General features: G+C 44.2%; 1 protein-coding gene across 1 annotated transcript; it reads right to left on the bottom strand.

Annotated features, from left to right (window-relative positions):
* Positions 1-7903: 7903 nt before the first annotated feature.
* LOC117835799 (protein FAR1-RELATED SEQUENCE 5-like) lies at positions 7904-9653 on the bottom strand. Its single transcript, XM_034715119.1, has 2 exons — positions 8618-9653; positions 7904-8469 (listed from the first exon to the last, which is right to left on the bottom strand). The coding sequence occupies exons 1-2, from the start codon at positions 9651-9653 to the stop codon at positions 7904-7906; spliced, it is 1602 nt and encodes a 533-aa protein (XP_034571010.1).
* Positions 9654-16355: the final 6702 nt, after the last annotated feature.

Raw genomic sequence — 16355 nt, 5'->3', positions numbered from 1 at the left:
CATGGCCAAACGGTGCGGCATCGTGGTGGTGCTGTGGCAGGGCGTGGGCATAGCCGTGGTGGGGCTTGGCGCGCTGGAGACGCAAGCGCGGCGCAACAGTGTCGTGGTGTGCCAGCACGCTGGGGTGTGCCGTGCGTGAGCACAGCAGCAAGCGGTGGGCGAGGCGTGGTGCGCGGCGTGTGGGAGACGGCGTGCGCACATGCGGGACCGGGCAGGGACACGCGCTGGCACGGCCTGGGTGCAGCGGCGTCGCGCGTACGCGGGCCAGGGGCGCCGAGCGCGGGCGCGTGGGAGCCAGGCGCGGGGCCACGTGGTGGTGCGCGTGCAGGGGCCAGCACGGGGGATGCTGTGCGGCGCGGGCCAGGGAATGGCGTGCAGCAGTGGTGTGGTGGCGCTGGAGGCGAGGCTTAGGGTGCTGGCGCTAAGGGCGGTGGGGCTAGGGGGAAGCGGCACCTGGGAGCCAGGCGCCGGTCGCTGGAGCGTGTGGCAGGGAAAAAGGCAGGGAGAAAAAGAAGGGAAAAAGGAAGAGAAGAAAAAGGGAGAAAAAGGAAAGGGAAAAAAGAAAAGGAGTTAAAGTAAAAAGGATGGGAGTGAAAAGATTGGATTAAATTGGCTTAGAAGTTAAAGAGATAGAGAGGGAGACGGGGGAGATTGTGGAAACGGTCACGAGCACGAGCAGCGGTCTTTTGTCCGGCACGCGACGTGACTCGCGGAGAGGAAAAAGGGAAAAAGATGGACGGTCGGCGGAGATTTGCGGAAGCGGTCGGGCCGGCAACGTGGCACGACACGCGGGTGAAAAAGAAAGGAAAAATGAACGGTGGTCGGTTTTGGTGCAGGGATGGCGGAATCCCCGTCATAATTCCGCTTTCTTTTAGTTCCTTCCTAAGTCCATCAAATGTACCTAGAAAATCATAAATATTTTGAAGTTAAAAATTTAAGTACTCCTTACGTCCTGAAACACAAAGCATTCTGAGTTTTTTCAAGGTCAAATTGTAAGTTTGACCAAGTTTATAGAGGATAATATTAACATTTATCACATCAAATAATAAAATATCAAAATATATTTCATAATGAATCTAATGGTACTTTTTAATCTTGCAATTATTGTTTATATTTTCTATAATTTGGTCAAATTTTACCTAGTTCAAGATGTCTTGTATTTTAGGATAGAGGGAGTAGTACAATAGAAAGCCTATATGAGTATTTTGTTTTTTATGGGTCAATTGTTAGCGATAAGCCTCTTAGAAAACTGAAAGACATCAAGATCAATCCAGGCAAATACCAAATCATATATGTAATAGGACTATAGTTATAGGGAGGGATTCAATGAAAACTATACGGACAGTTTGATTGGAGGATCAACTGAGCAAGAGCAACGACGACCTATCATGCATTCTGTCACCAACCTCGACTGCTCAACGCATCTCTATCTGACACCAACGCTGAAAGCTTATCCGGTGTTGCTTGTTATTAAGGCACTAGCCCAATCAGTACATATAATTAAGGCCAATAATTTCAACAGAATATACTGGCAAATGGCAATTGAATTATGTGTTCGGTGTTCCACGTCATCAGATGTAAGATATCTAGTTGACTAACATTTCTTGTTCCCAACTAGAGTTGTAGTCCATCGATAGCCTCCTCCTCGAGTCAATTAAACGTGGCGAAGTCCAAGCAGTTATCAACCGGAGATAAGAGTATCTCTACGTCCGCTTCCATGTAGTTTTTCTTTTACCAACCGCACAAGATAGTGCGAGTTTCTATTGATATAGTAATAAAAACGAAAATGCTATCATTAGGGCGTCCGGACGCCCATCCACCTTTTCGGACGCGTCATCCACTGTTTGCTACATTCGACGGCTCCGCTTCCTTCTTACCGGCAACCGGCAACCGCCTCATTTCCCCCTTTCTTTCTTTGCTCATTTATTTTCCCTTTTCCAACCGGCAACCGCCGCATTTCCTCCTTCCCTGTTCCATTCCTTTACCGTTGTTGCTCCGGCGATGCGGTCGCCGCGTCCGGTGGGAGGGACACCCAAGTCCTCTTCCGTCTCGCCGGCGCTCCCTTCTTCGCCTCCGGTGGGAAGGATCACCAGGTCTTCATCCGCCTCGCCGAGAATACGGTCACCGCGCCCTGTTCGAAGTCCGTCTAGGCCCTCCGCGCCGGCAATGTGGTCGCCGCGCCCGCTTCAAAGTCCGCCCCTAGAGGTAAATTGCGGCGAGCCAAGCATCGATGTTGGCGTTTCCTCACGCACGCGCTCACGCCGGCAGCTCTCATCTTCCCTTGGTTTGGACCCCACTGCTGCTCCGCCAGATCTGCATGAAGCAAATCCTTCCCCCAATGCTCTTAAGGACAACGATAACAACCGCGCGAGTGAGTGTTTTAATTCTGTTCCGGTGTTTTTGTGTGGATTTTGGTTCGGATTTGATTTCGTTTAGTGGTTAGGGTTCATCCGTTTAGTGTTTTAGAATTTTTGAACTAGCATATCCTGTGTTAGGGTTACATGTCAACGCTATTTTTTCAGTTGAGATGTTGCAAAAGTTTTAGATGATAACATTCATGTTACCATTTTATTTCGAGATGTTTTATCAATTACTTATCAATGTTGCTACAGATTTTTTGATATGTTGCAATAGTTTGGATGATGTTTAGAGGTTAACATTCAGTTCATCTTTTTAATTTTCAGTTGTTTCATTAATTATTTATCGATGTTGCACCTGCTTTACTTTGATGTTGCAATAGTTTACAGGATGTTTAGGATATAACATTCAGTTCACCTTTTTAATTCTAATGTGTTATATTAATTAGTTATCAATGTTGCACCTGCATTTTTGAGATGTTGCAAAAGTTTAGAGTATAACATTGAGTTCACCTTTTTTAATTCTAAGATGTTTCATTAATTATTTATCAATGTTGCACCTGCTTTTTTGAAATGTTGCATATCTGTACAGGTTATATGTTGTATCAATCAGTTAACATATTCATTTGAATTGTTTCATTAATTTAATATCAATGTGGCACTTGCTGAATAGGGATGTTTCAAAGAATTTTTAGATTCTGAAACATTAAATTTTCATGTACCATTCAATTATACATTTTATCATTTACTTGCTATCTTTTTTCATCTTATTTTTCATTCTACGGCTGATACTTTGTTTTATTTATTGTTAGCAGTTAAGGTGCAGTTAAGAAAAGAGGAGGAACACTTCAAGACTAGATTCTCAGTTCATAGAATTCGCGACCTACTTTCTAATCTTGAGGATCATCAAAAGCAGTGGATCAATGAAGCTGGCTTTGGTGCTCTGTTGATGTTGGCTGAGTTTTCATTGCCAGTGAAGCTTGTTAAATGGATGCTTAAACATGTGGACCCTTTGCTCTGGGAGTTTAGATACAGGAACAAGGTCATTGTATTCAACCGTCACCTTGCTTGCAAAATTCTTGGTCTTCAAAATAGCATCATTCCTTTGAGGTTATCCGGTGACTCGGAAGATGTCAAGAAACTTCGGGAAGTCTACAAGGATGGTGATAGAGCTAAAATTGCAAAGTGTAAAGAGATTGTGCAATCTAGCAAGGACAGGGATTCCTTTGTGAGGGCTTTTTCTTTGTTGGCTCTAGGGACTATCTACACTCCAGGAACAGGCAACTATGTCAGCCTCAAATATCTTCATAGTCTAGTTGATATTTCTGAAATCAGCACCTTTGATTGGGCGGGGCATGTGTTGGATGAGCTGATGAATCAAGTGAAGAAGTACCATAAATTTACTCCTGATAGGCTTGACAAAGACCACCAGATGGGATCTTGTCTAATTATTCTAGCGGTATGGTTATTTAATGCCTTTCTTTCAGCATTTTAAGTTCTTTTTTCCTGCCCATTCAATAATTCTATGATCATATTCTTATATTCTCTCTTATAAGGACCATCTTATCAAATTTCAGATTGCTTACATGGACCATTTTGATTTGCCAACTGATCGAGGAGGCCATCAATTTAATTACAACATGCCTCGTATCTGCAATGTTTGAAACATAGACTTTGATTTTGTCTTGACAGTTGATAAAAACAGGCTGGCATTGGGCAATACATTTGGAAAACTCCCTGTATGTTCTTTTCATAATCTTTTCTTCATTCCTTTTGCCTTCTTTTTCATTGCTTTTTGCCTTCTTAAAAATTTTCATGCTTCTTTTCATGATCAGTTTCGCGACTTCTCCCGTACTCCTTATGGTGCTGCCCCAATTGTACAAGAACACCCTGCCCCTACTGTTGAAATTCCTGCTCCTGCTGCCACTGAGGAAGTCCCTGACCCAGCTGCCACTGAGGAAATCCCTGCTATCAGCTCTTTAGATGAATGGCTGCATGAACTACCATCCAGTAACAATCTTCTTCATCAGGTGAAAAAACATGTTACTTTTTCAGTTTCTGATTGTGTCATCTTATTATACTCTATGTTGCAATTCATTCTATGCTCAAACACTTTTAATGTTGTTGTAGTATATCTTTAATGTTGCAACAATACAATATAAGTGTTGCAATAAACTTATGTCTTCAATATGATTAACATGAATTCTGGACCCATAGTTTGGTTTCATTTAAATTTATGTTGTTGTAGTAGTTTTTTAATGTTTCAGAATCAACAAATAGGTGTTACAGAAAAATACATCTGTTTCACAAAATATAATATGATTCAGCTTGTTTTCACCAATGTTTCAGTACACATTCTTATGGTGTTGCATGTTAACTTTTTGTGTTTTTCATATTTTTAGTTTCGTCCCATCATGTTGCAGTGTCCCAATACACTTCTTGCTAATACTCTTTTATTTATTTTATAATTCTATATAATAGATCCCTCTCGAGTATCAGAATATTGTTTCTCATTACTCTAAACTTGTGGAGCAAGATGCTCTCCAACTTGCCGATGATATCTCTACAACCATCAGTGCACAAATTAAAGATAAGGTCATGGCTATTTGGAGGAGGCGTCACATTGAAATGTTGGGCAAGATGGCAGATCTAGCTAACATGGCGAGGAATGATGGTGTTGAAGCAGGGTTTTCCACCTCTAATGTTGATGCAGCAGCTCCTTCCATGTGTGGTGGTTCAGATGGGCAAACTTCCAATGCTGCTGCCACAACAAATGCATCAACTAGCACTTTAGGAGCCCCCACCAGTGCTGCTGGTTCACCTGTTGACAAGAGAAGCAGCGATTCAAGTTATCTTGATGGCATCCCTTCATTTGATCTCTTGTCCAACCAAGGAATTGAAACAGATTGTTTGACCCCAGCGGCAGCAGCATCTAATTTGGGTGACTTTTTTTTTACCTTTTTTTGTCTCCATTTTCAATCCTCTTTTCTTACATGTATTTGAGTATTTTGTTATTCTTGTGTTTGCAGCTGATCTCACTATTGATGAGACTATTGTTAACAAGCCTGGATCAAGTACATTTGACAAGAAAAATAGGAGGAAGAGGGCTGCCATCCATCTGAACTAAGGAAAGAAATTGAAGAGAATTAAGTTAGATGATGAAATTGTTACTGCATATAACAAGTATCTCAGCAAGAGGATAATGAAGAAAGTGACAATCAATCCAAATGCGAATAATGATGAACAAGAACAACCGTGAGCAACTCTTTATGTCTTTCTCAATGTTCCTTATGTATGTTTCACATGTTTCAGTAGGTCGAGTTAGATGTTTCAAGTATGTAGTACTCATATTACAGCAGTTCAATTTTTTCCCAATGTTCCTTATGTATGTTTCACATGTTTCAGTAGGTCCAGTTAGATGTTTCAAGTATGTAGTACTCATGTTACAACAGTTCAATTTTTTTTCCAATGTTCCTTATGTATGTTTCACATATTTCAGTAGGTCTAGTTAGATGTTTCAAATCTTAATTTAGTTTTTTTTTATCCCAGCCCACCATTTGTTCAAATTGATGGCTTCCATGTTACTTATGATGAATTCTATGGATCCTTCAAGCAAAGGGGGGAAATTAATAACCATGTGATGGCTTTATGGTCCTATGAATTTAACATTGAAGAAGCTAAATGCGTGAGAAGGACAATAACATCGTTAAGAAATTTGCTTTATCTACTGTTCTCACTGTAAGATTTGAATTCTGTTTTGCAATTTTTTATTACCATCATATGTGCCCCTGCATTCATTTTTATAGTTTCTAACTTTTTTTCAAGGACAAGCTAAAAATTGAACCTGATAATTTCATACAAGACAACTGCAACACGGCTTTGACAAAGTTGAACAAGTCTTGGGATCTCTCAAAAATGGATCTGGTACTGTGTTGCACAATTAAGTTGCCTTTCATTAACCGTTCTTTTTTTTCTTACCTACTTTTTTTTAGTTGTTTTTCCCTATTGTTGAAGAAGGGCATTGGGTACTTGTCAGTGTCAACATGTTTCTAAAGGAAATTTGCTGGTTCAATTCTCTTGGGGGATCTCGTGATATGAAATGTTTTGTTTCTGCCAAGAATGTGGTCAGTACTCTCAAACTTGCATCTCTTTTTTTTTGTTATTAATAGCCTCTGTTACTTGATGCTTTTTCATCTTATGGTGTGTCAATAATTGAAAATCAATGTTGCACCTGATGATTTGCGATGTTGCAGAACTATAGAGGTTGTAGATTGTAACAGATAATTAACCTTTTAATTTTACGATGTTTCAATAGTTAATTATCATTGTGGCAGCTGATTTGAAATGTTTCAATAGTATATAACGTACCATTTGGTTCTATTGTTAGGTCACCAATTTTTCAAAAGCATGTATACAAGCTGGGGTGCTAAACAAAGACATCTCTCTGTTTGATTGGAAATATCCCACAGACTACCCGCATCAAAAATCTTTGTAAGTTTTTCATCATTCATGTGCTTACATAAAGAATTATTCATGCAGTTTTTTCATCTTTTCTCACCATATTTCATTTGATAACCCAATTCTTTTTATTTTTAGGCATGATTGTGGGTTATACACAATGCTATATATGGAGTCTTGGAATGGGAAGAAGATGGACACCACATTTGAGCCAGTATGTCTTATTGCAATGTGGCTACCTAATTCTTTTACCCAAATACATGATGTTACTTCTGAAATTTTTTTGTACCTAATTCTGTTTTCTTTTTCCCTTTTTTAGCACATGATTGCAAACTATAGGAAATTGGCTGCAGGCATTCTCCTACTTCTCCAAGAAATGATATCCTGGCAAGCGAGTTTGTTGAAAAGTATTGCAACCAGAAGTAGTGACATCATGTTTCGTTGTGCAATATATGAGTTTAGGTCTCTGTATATAGCTAGCGGTTTTATATGATTGACACTGTAACAATCATCTTAGAAATGTGGATGTATGGAGTATTCAGGATTGTGGGATACAACGTTGAGATATTTGTATGTCCTTTGTCTCAAACAGTGTATTCAAGTGTTGCAATCCTTTGGCTTCATATATCAGTTTATTAAATCTATTTCTTTGTGCAAATCTGGTCAACAATTATTTTACCATAGCTTAGTTTTTTTATATGTTGCCGTAGTGCACTTTATATGTTGCGAATTCTACTTTATTATGTTGCAGAAATGTTAGCTTTTATTTTCTTGTTTGCAACATGCATGGATAACTGATGAAACATCATTAACTTACTTTTGCAACATATACTATAAATCTTTTTTTTTTCATGCCTTCTTCCTTGTTTTATATCTTCAATTTGTGTAGTACAATATTTTTTTATCAATGTTGCTGTACTATAATTTTAATGTTGCAAACTCTACTGAACCATGTTGCAATAATGTTGTCGCGCCATTTCTATTTTGAGACATAATGTTGAGACATAATGTTGCAGTTCATAAATGAAATGTTGCAGTACTTTCTAATAGATGTTTCAGGTCATTCTAATAAAAGAATAATTAAAAATTCAGAGCTTCAGCTCTGTTTCTTTGAGATCCTTTGCAAGTGCCTCCGCCTTGGTCATGTACGCGCAAGTTTGTACACTATGACCATCTTCAAAGCAATATGAGCATGGTGGGATTTTTTGGGCCGTCTTCTTTCCTTTTGCCTTCTTTTTCATTGCTTTTTCCTTAGCTTGTGCCACTAATGACTTGAACCTTTTCACCTTCTCCTTTGGTCTCCCTTTACTTTTTGTTCTTGTTGGATTCTTTACCATGACAGCAGGAGTTTTGGACTGTTGACCTGTTGCAACATCGGACGCTTCATCTTGTTGCATTTCTTGTGACACCCTTGCTGTCCTGACTGCTTGTACCAATGTATCTATCCCAGTTGAAGCTACAATGTACTTTTCAGGACCCAAACAAGCTTCAGCTGCTAGTGACGTCATTTTTCTACACAATGCATTATACCTTAGCTTGTTTGTGGTTGGGACACCAAATGCTGGTTCTGTACCCGAGAGGCGTTCTGGTATCATTATAGTTTTCCTTTGACCATCTTCTAAGTAGATACTTCTCTGGAATTTTTTCGACATCCCTGTTTGTGAATACTTTTAGTATGTGAGGACACAAGAGGCCATCACGGTCAAACATGTTGCAAGAGCATGTATATGACGTTGCATCTTTATCAATGGTGACCATGCAGACTCTAGTTGAATTTGGGTGCACAATTTGAATGGACCAACCCTGGTCATCACTTTCAACAGCCCCTACCTTGTATCTTGTAGAATCACGCAACAACTCTTGAAATTTACCAAAGACTTCACCGGTGTAGAATGCAGTAGCTTGCTTCTCAAAAGCATACCTTCCCCATAGTGGTGGATCTGAAATCTCTCCCTTGCAACGCTCCTTATTTTCTCTTTCTGCCCTGGTGTCCATGATGTAATCATATTGTGTTATAAATTGCAACATTGAGTCCTGAGGGTGAACAACTTTCTTGAACAATGAATTCATGCTTTCCAATCTTCCTGTTGTGCCTGTGAAGGGGAAGAAGTACTTTCTGAAGTACGCAGGTGCCCACATCCTCCTTGTACCAGACATACTTTGAAAGAATTCATTTTCCTGCAAGTGGTATTTGTCCTCTATGCTTGCCCACAACATCTCGAATTCTTCTGGTGTTTCAGTCCTGTTCACACAGTAGTCAAACTCCTTTGCAAAGTCTTCTTCCTCACTAATAAGCCAAGCAAGCTTATCATTAGCCTTCCTCAGGACATGCCACTTGCAACATCTGTGTGTTGCGTCAGGGAACACTATTGCTATTGCTGCTTTCATTACTTTATCCTGGTCTGTCATTATGTTGTTTGGTTCACGCCCACCCATCTCTCCCTTCAACCTTTCTAGCACCCAAACAAATGTTTCCGTTGTTTCATCTGGCAACATTGCACATCCAAGCAGTATGTTATGCAAATGGTTATTTAATGGCATGTCGTATCTGTTGGTGCAATATGTTGTGTCAAAGAAAATGCAGTCTCCAAAACTCTTGTACAGCTCTCTAGTCCTCCCATCTACCCAAAACAATCCTCTAACAACATTATTATCATCTATCATTGTTGCATAATAGAAGGAAGGACTTTCAGCTTGTAGCTTTTGAAAATACTCTAATGTTGCATCCATATCCCTGTAGGTGAGACCTCCTCTCAAGTGTGTCCTCATGTTTGAAACATCCTTACTGCTGAAAGTAAGGTTGCCAAGCCCCCCATGGAAATCAGCAAGCACCCCCATAATCTGTGTTGTGCTAATATTTCTATGGTGCAGTGTTTTCAGCAGCTCATAATCAGCCCAAGAGATGCTTCGGTGGGACCTCAAGTGTTTCCTAACCCCAATCGCCTTCACCATGGGATGAGTATGGTCAGGTTGCATTACAATCACTCTCCACCTCGAATTTCTCAAGCCAACCGCCATATGAGCTTTGCAGTTGTTGACGCCAGATTTCGTCACTAGTAAAATCGGCGCCAAGAAGAGAGGGAATCGAAGAAGCACAGTTGGGAATCGGTCGAATGGTGCTACAGTGCGAGATCGGCCGGTGACTTCTGTCTCGCTTCGGATCGAACGTGTCGGGGTCCCAATCGGTTGCCTTTTGCCGATAAGGATTCGGCCGATTAGGAGGTTGGTTTAATTGGGCATGTATGGGCTTGGAAAGGAATAAAAAGATAAGGGGGAGATCAGCCCATGAAGCGTAGAGTAACCAACCTAGCACGAATCGTGCTTGTAAATATTTGTTTTCTGTTTGAATTAGGGATAGAATTCTAGTCGGTTAAAAAGTCATCTGTACGGGGCTATAAATAGCTACCTTTGTAAATCTGTAATCATCAACAAATCAATACAACATACTACTTTTTCCTCGTACTTACTTTCAAGCCGGCGACTTCGCCAACACTTTTCTCTTTTTCACGAGTTCGTGCGGGTTGGCAGGGCTGCATCAGCTTGATCTCCGGCCGATTCTGTAAGTTCCGCTTATCGAGTAATATCTAAGCTTTAACTTCGGGCGTATCGCTGTTGTTTCGTTTAGATTTATTCACTAGTTATCGATATTTGCTAGATTTATAGGTTTTACCTGTCTTTCTAGTTTTATCACCAGTTATCCAGCTAGGAATCGGTAGTTTCGGCTTTCTTCACGTTCTGCTATTAAATGCATCTATCTTATATTGCCGATTAGATCTGTTCCTAGTGCTGTTATCATAGCGTTGTATCGATTACTCTAGTAGTTTTCTGTCTACAAGGCCACAGTTATCGGCTGCATTATAGCCGATTTCTTTATTACGGCAAATCGGCTGATTCGCTGATAAGCTATCTCGAGATCGGAAACTTAGCCGATCGTGATTCCTGGACCTGACACGTATTCTTCCTTGCCAATCAACAGGTCAGATTGGCTGGCACGCCGCGCGAACCGCACCAGGGCAATCACCCGAACAGGAGTTAAGCAGATTCTCCCGGGTCGTGTGTCGGACGTTGGGATTCGGTTGACCGATTTCTAGCGCCAACAGCAGTCCAACTTTTTGATAGTGTTGCGCTTCCTTATTGCCGTGATAAGCACAGCTGTTGCTGCTCTCTTTTTCGATCCAACTAGTGTTGCAGTGTCATTGTTGATGTGCTCGCTGATGTGTTTTCCTCTCCATCATCTTCTCCATCAAGAGCTGGCTTCCTAGCATGAGAACACTCCCACTCCTTTTTGATCAGCTCCTTTGTGACGTTGCTATTTCTTGAAGAAGCCACTCTTATGCTGAAACCCAACTTCATGGCATACTCATTGTAAACCCGCCTTGCTTCCTGTATCGTGTCAAATTCCATCCCAACTTTCGGCACAATAGGCTGTGAGCATACGATGTCTTCATCCTCATGGTAGACCTCTTCATTTGCACCAACTTGTACTGAAACATATTCACTTGAGTGTGTTGATATGCTCGCAGCAGGAACCAATGCTCCATCCCCCTGCAAATAAATGTTGCAGTTAGTGTTACTAGCGAAATCAATGTTCGGATGTTGCAAAAACTGTACATGGAAGTAAGATGCAACATTCAGTTAGCACATACAATTTTTGATGTTTCAATAACTGATTTTCAATGTGGCACATGCTATCATTAGATGTTGCAACACTTATATGTAACATTCAGTTAACCCATGAGCATTTTGAGATGTTTCAATAACTGATTTTCAATGTGGCACATGCTATCATTAGATGTTGCAACACTTATATGTAACATTCAGTTAACCCATGAGCATTTTGAGATGTTACAATAACTATTTTTCAATGTGCCACATGTTATCATTAGATGTTGCAAAACTGTATAAGATTCTGTCACATCTAGTGTTTCAAATGAAATCATACCTATCGTTTTTGGAGACTCGATTGGGATGCCAATCCCCCATGGACGCTGCTCGAAAGACTTGGGGGCGGGTGTTGAAGTGAATTATCACGCTTGCTCGAAGAATTCAATGCAACATTTAGGGATTCCGAGCAACAATAGGGGGCGGCATACCTGGTAGCGTGTTGAGGTCAATCATCTGTAGATCTGAGGGGTTCCGAGCAACAATGGGGGGCGGGTGGCCGCCATGTGGTTGATCTGGAGGGGGGAGTTCGATTTTTTGAAGGATATGCGCCATCTTCACTCGTCGCCGGCGGATCTGGGCGGCGGCACGAAGCTGGGAGTTTCGCTCCTGTCCCGATCCGCGTGAAGGAGTTGACGCCAGGGTGCGCTTTTTCTGTGTTTGGTGCGGACTTGTCCCGATCTCCTTGTGTTTCATCTGACGGCTGACACGTATTGAATCCGACGGTGGAGAGTGCATCCGATTTTTGCACCCGGAACGGACGTTCGGGCGCTAGTAGTTCCGTAATAAAAAATACAAAACTACAATCCTGAAAGGCAATAGGCAGGAAAAAGAAAAGAAAAGGAAAAAACATACTCATCCGGTTGGATTGGGACATCAACGCTAATAACCACTCAACTCAAAACCGCCAAATCCGACCGGTTGGATTGGGACATCAACACGGTCGCACCACTCCACTCAAACAGCGGCAGTAGAGCACACAACATCACTCGCCACCTCCACCGTTGGACTCCACCTCGCTCTCGAGCCTCACCACATCCGTCACGGTGCTCCATGTCACATTTCTGTTTCTTTGGTCACCGTCAGTATGCTGAGCAATGTTGCCCCGCTTCCCAAGGTCTCCATCAAATAGCCAAACTGCCGCCGCAGGTCGATCTTCGCTTCGTTGCTCAGCCCACGCACATAGCCTCCGCCGCCGTGCCTACAAGCCAAAGAAGTCGCTTGCACCGTCTTTCGACGATGTACTGCACCGGAGTAGCCCAGCAAAGCTGAGCAACCCGCCGCAGTCCGTTGCAAGCCTAGTCATCCCACGATGTCGTTGCTACAAGCGCCATCCATCGATGTAGCCCCACGCTGCACTAACAGTTGCCAAGCAACGCCAGCAGCCGCGATCCACTACAAGCAGCCAACCCGACCAACATGCGGCAACCCCCTGGCCGCCGCCACAACAATGATCGCCTCCACATGAGCTCAGCAACCCTCGTCAAGCTTGCCATCCTGCACCATGCCAGCTTGCCACACCGCAAGCCCGACACGGCAGGACCGCCGCCACCGGCCACAGCCTCCCATGACCATCGGCGTCACCAGTATTGCTAGAAGTTGAGTTGGGTCCTAAAAACGATGCCTCCAAGAAGGGCATGACGCTAATGTTGTCATCATCGCTCATCCAGAAACTGGACAGGGTTTTCACCAAGAGAACCCCGTGCAGTAGGAATAGAGCTCCAATATAACGCCCCCAACGGGGAGAACGATGCCCAAAGGCGCCGCCACCATCGCCACCAGCAAGATTACTGGTAAGGGATTTCGCGTGAAGCATCACATCCCTAGCCGTTGCACGCCCTCCGCCCAGCAATACCAAGACCACAGCCATGGAAAACCCACCCGAGGCAGCGTTGCCGCCGTGCCTCCTCATCCGCTGCCACTGCACACTCGCACCCTATGCTTGCCACCCAGACATGCCGCCGACCTCAGATCCACCTCGCCGTGCGGCCTGCATGCCGCAATCACCGCTGAGACCTCGTGCCGCTCATGGCCAAGCTTCCCCCAGCCGCATTGCTCGCCCCGACGCGCACCAACTCCACACGCTCGTCGAGGAGCCACCTCCTCACCCTCATAGTTGCTGCTCGAGCAGGGCCGCCCCGGCCAGTGTCGCAGCCGCTGCTTGCCCCAGACTTGTTGCTGCAGCGCTCGCCCTAGAGCTGCCTCCAATCTGGCTGTCGCTGGCCACCATGGTCACCCCCACCGCACACGCCATCCACCCCACTGCGGTGCTACAGCAGCCAGCCGCCGCCACCCGAGCGCAATTGCACAGCGGGCTGGCAGCCGCAGGCGCGCATAGGCCGTCGCCGCCTCAGCCCTTAGCCTAGAGGCCCCTAACTGATGTAGCACTGGCCCAATCTTCCAAAAGGTAGTGATAAATTCGATTGGTGGAGACTCGACATTGACAATCCGGGCTTCTAATCGGACACGATTTGAATCCCTGCAACCGCTACACCGCTGCTCCGTTGGTTATCAACCAAGCCCAACTTGATTGATCCCGCCGAGAAGGCTTTCCCTGCAAGCGAATCAAAGGACAAAAGAAAGAAAGTATAAACACGCAATCTGATATTGCAAATATGAATGAAGTAAGATGGGTTCAAGCTCTCAATTCGAAAGGACTAATCGACACAATGGAGAAGAATAAGAACAGGAGCCCTAGATCACTGTAAAAGGACTTGTGGCCACAGTTATAATGAATCAATCTAAGTTTCTCGAAGGAAAACTAGAACTAAACAAAACCCAAGTTTCTAAGGTGGCGGCTACTGAGTTTATATCAAAAGAGGCAAACTAGGGTTGGGGGCGACCAGAAAGGGGGCACCCACAACTTGGGCTTAAGGCCCGACACGATACAAGGCCAAGTTGGTCTAAAACTGGTGACACAGCACCTTATCATGGTCACACAGAATGATCCACAAACCTTCTGAGGCTAGGACTAGAACCAAAAGAACGGCGGCGGCGGCCCCGTTCCAACGCATCAAAGAATGCCTCATTTCAATGTCGTATGAGGGAGATATGGCCGAAACCGTGTAGGAGTGTCAGCTGAATCCGAAATGAACGCGACGACCGAGTTGGTGACGAATTGTAACTTGTGGAAGACCATGACTCGTACGTGTCCAGCATGGTGATGTCCTCATCACCACCAGCATCACCGTCGAAGAGCCGCCCCAGGGCCCCCGCGCTGAGGCAGCCGCCACACGGGCTAGGAGCACACGCCGCCACACCCTCGCGAGCAGGTGCCGCAGCTTAGCCACCCATCCCCAACCTCGCCCTCCACGCCCAAGCCACCGGGCCGCCCACCAAGACGGATCGGCGTAGATCAGTCGAGGGAGACGTCGGATCCGCCAGCAATGGCAGCAGATCCGGAGTTCGTCGACCCCCACGGCTAGGAACACACCTCCGCCATGGCCTATCTCCCGACGTCCACACACGTGGGGTGAAGAAGTGCCCTACCGCCACCGTCCTCGCGGCCGCCCCGTTGTCAGCGGGGCGGCCGCGAGAACGGCGGCGGCAGGACGGGAGAGATGCGGGAGGGGGCCGGCAGCGTGCAGTTGCGAGCGCCGCCCGAGTCGTCCATACAGACAACGCGGGGGCGGAGACGCCTAGCGGGCTTTTGTTGTATGTGGCTGGGGCATTACTCCTCCACGCAGGACATACTGCTCGTCGGCGACGGGGACTTCTCCTTCTCGCTGGCTCTTGTCACCGCGTTCGGCTCCGGCGCCAACCTCGTCTCCACGTCCCTCAACACCTACGATTCGTCTACCCCGCTCCATGTAGTTGTCTCCCTCTTCATGTATACCCCCAAATCCCAGTGCAAATATATAAGTGGCGTACGCATGATAATTAAACATGTTCGGGACACGCATTGCACCAGGCTAAAATGACATAAGCATATGAAACGTACGTCCAGGCGTCCAGCCATCTTGTTAGATTCAAATTCGTAGGATAAACATAATGCCCGTGAGTATGCATGCGCAAGTAGTCATTTCATGATCCAAACCAACAAAGCCCATTGCAAAAAAAAAATTGCAATAAAATCGTTAATTCTTAACTAGTCATCAACTCATGCTATGCACGGACTAGTAAGTTTAAGAGCCTTAATTGTTAGAAATTGTGAATGCTTATTTCACGCTCTCAAAGTCTCTCTATATATCTCTCCCTCTCTCGTTTGTTCATATTTCTAACACAACACTATAGATATTTTCTTATCTTTATCTAATTGGTTATGATATGCTTCAGTTATCAATTACTCTATATGCTTTTCTATCTCTATTAACAATTTTTCCTCTTGCATATCGCACGTCAATGTGAGTTTAACAGGAGTAAGAAGATAAGGGCTGGGACCTGTTTATCTGAAGTCTCAAGAAAGCCACCCCTCGTTTATCTAGTTTTTTTTTCATTCAGGTTGTATTTAAAGCAATGCGTAGATGAGTCACACAAACACAATAAGTCTGCTTCTTTTTCTCTTTTTTAAGTTCCTTCCGAAGTGGACTGAAACATTTTGATGTTTAAAAAATAGCTAGTACTCCAACCGCTACTGGAAAACTGAGCATTGGTCCTAGCCCCTAGTACCGGTTGGTTTTTGACCCGGTACTAATGTGAGCATTAGTACCGGGTCTAACGGATAGGTCCACAGGAGCTCCTCGTGACCCCCTTTAGTACCGGTTGGGAACTCCAACCGGTACTAAAGGTCACCCATTGGTATCGGGTGGAGCCTTCATCCGGTACTAAAGGCTCTTAAGCACATTAGTACCGGGATATTAGTACCGGATGAAGTTTCCACCCGATATTAATGGGTGACCTTAGTACCGGTTGGAGCTCCCAACCGGTACTAAAGAACCT

This window comes from Setaria viridis, chromosome 9 (genome assembly GCF_005286985.2).
Source record: "Setaria viridis chromosome 9, Setaria_viridis_v4.0, whole genome shotgun sequence".
Taxonomy (NCBI): Eukaryota; Viridiplantae; Streptophyta; class Magnoliopsida; order Poales; family Poaceae; genus Setaria; species Setaria viridis.
Note: the sequence above shows the minus strand (reverse complement) of the source record. Positions and strands in the feature narration are given on the sequence as shown.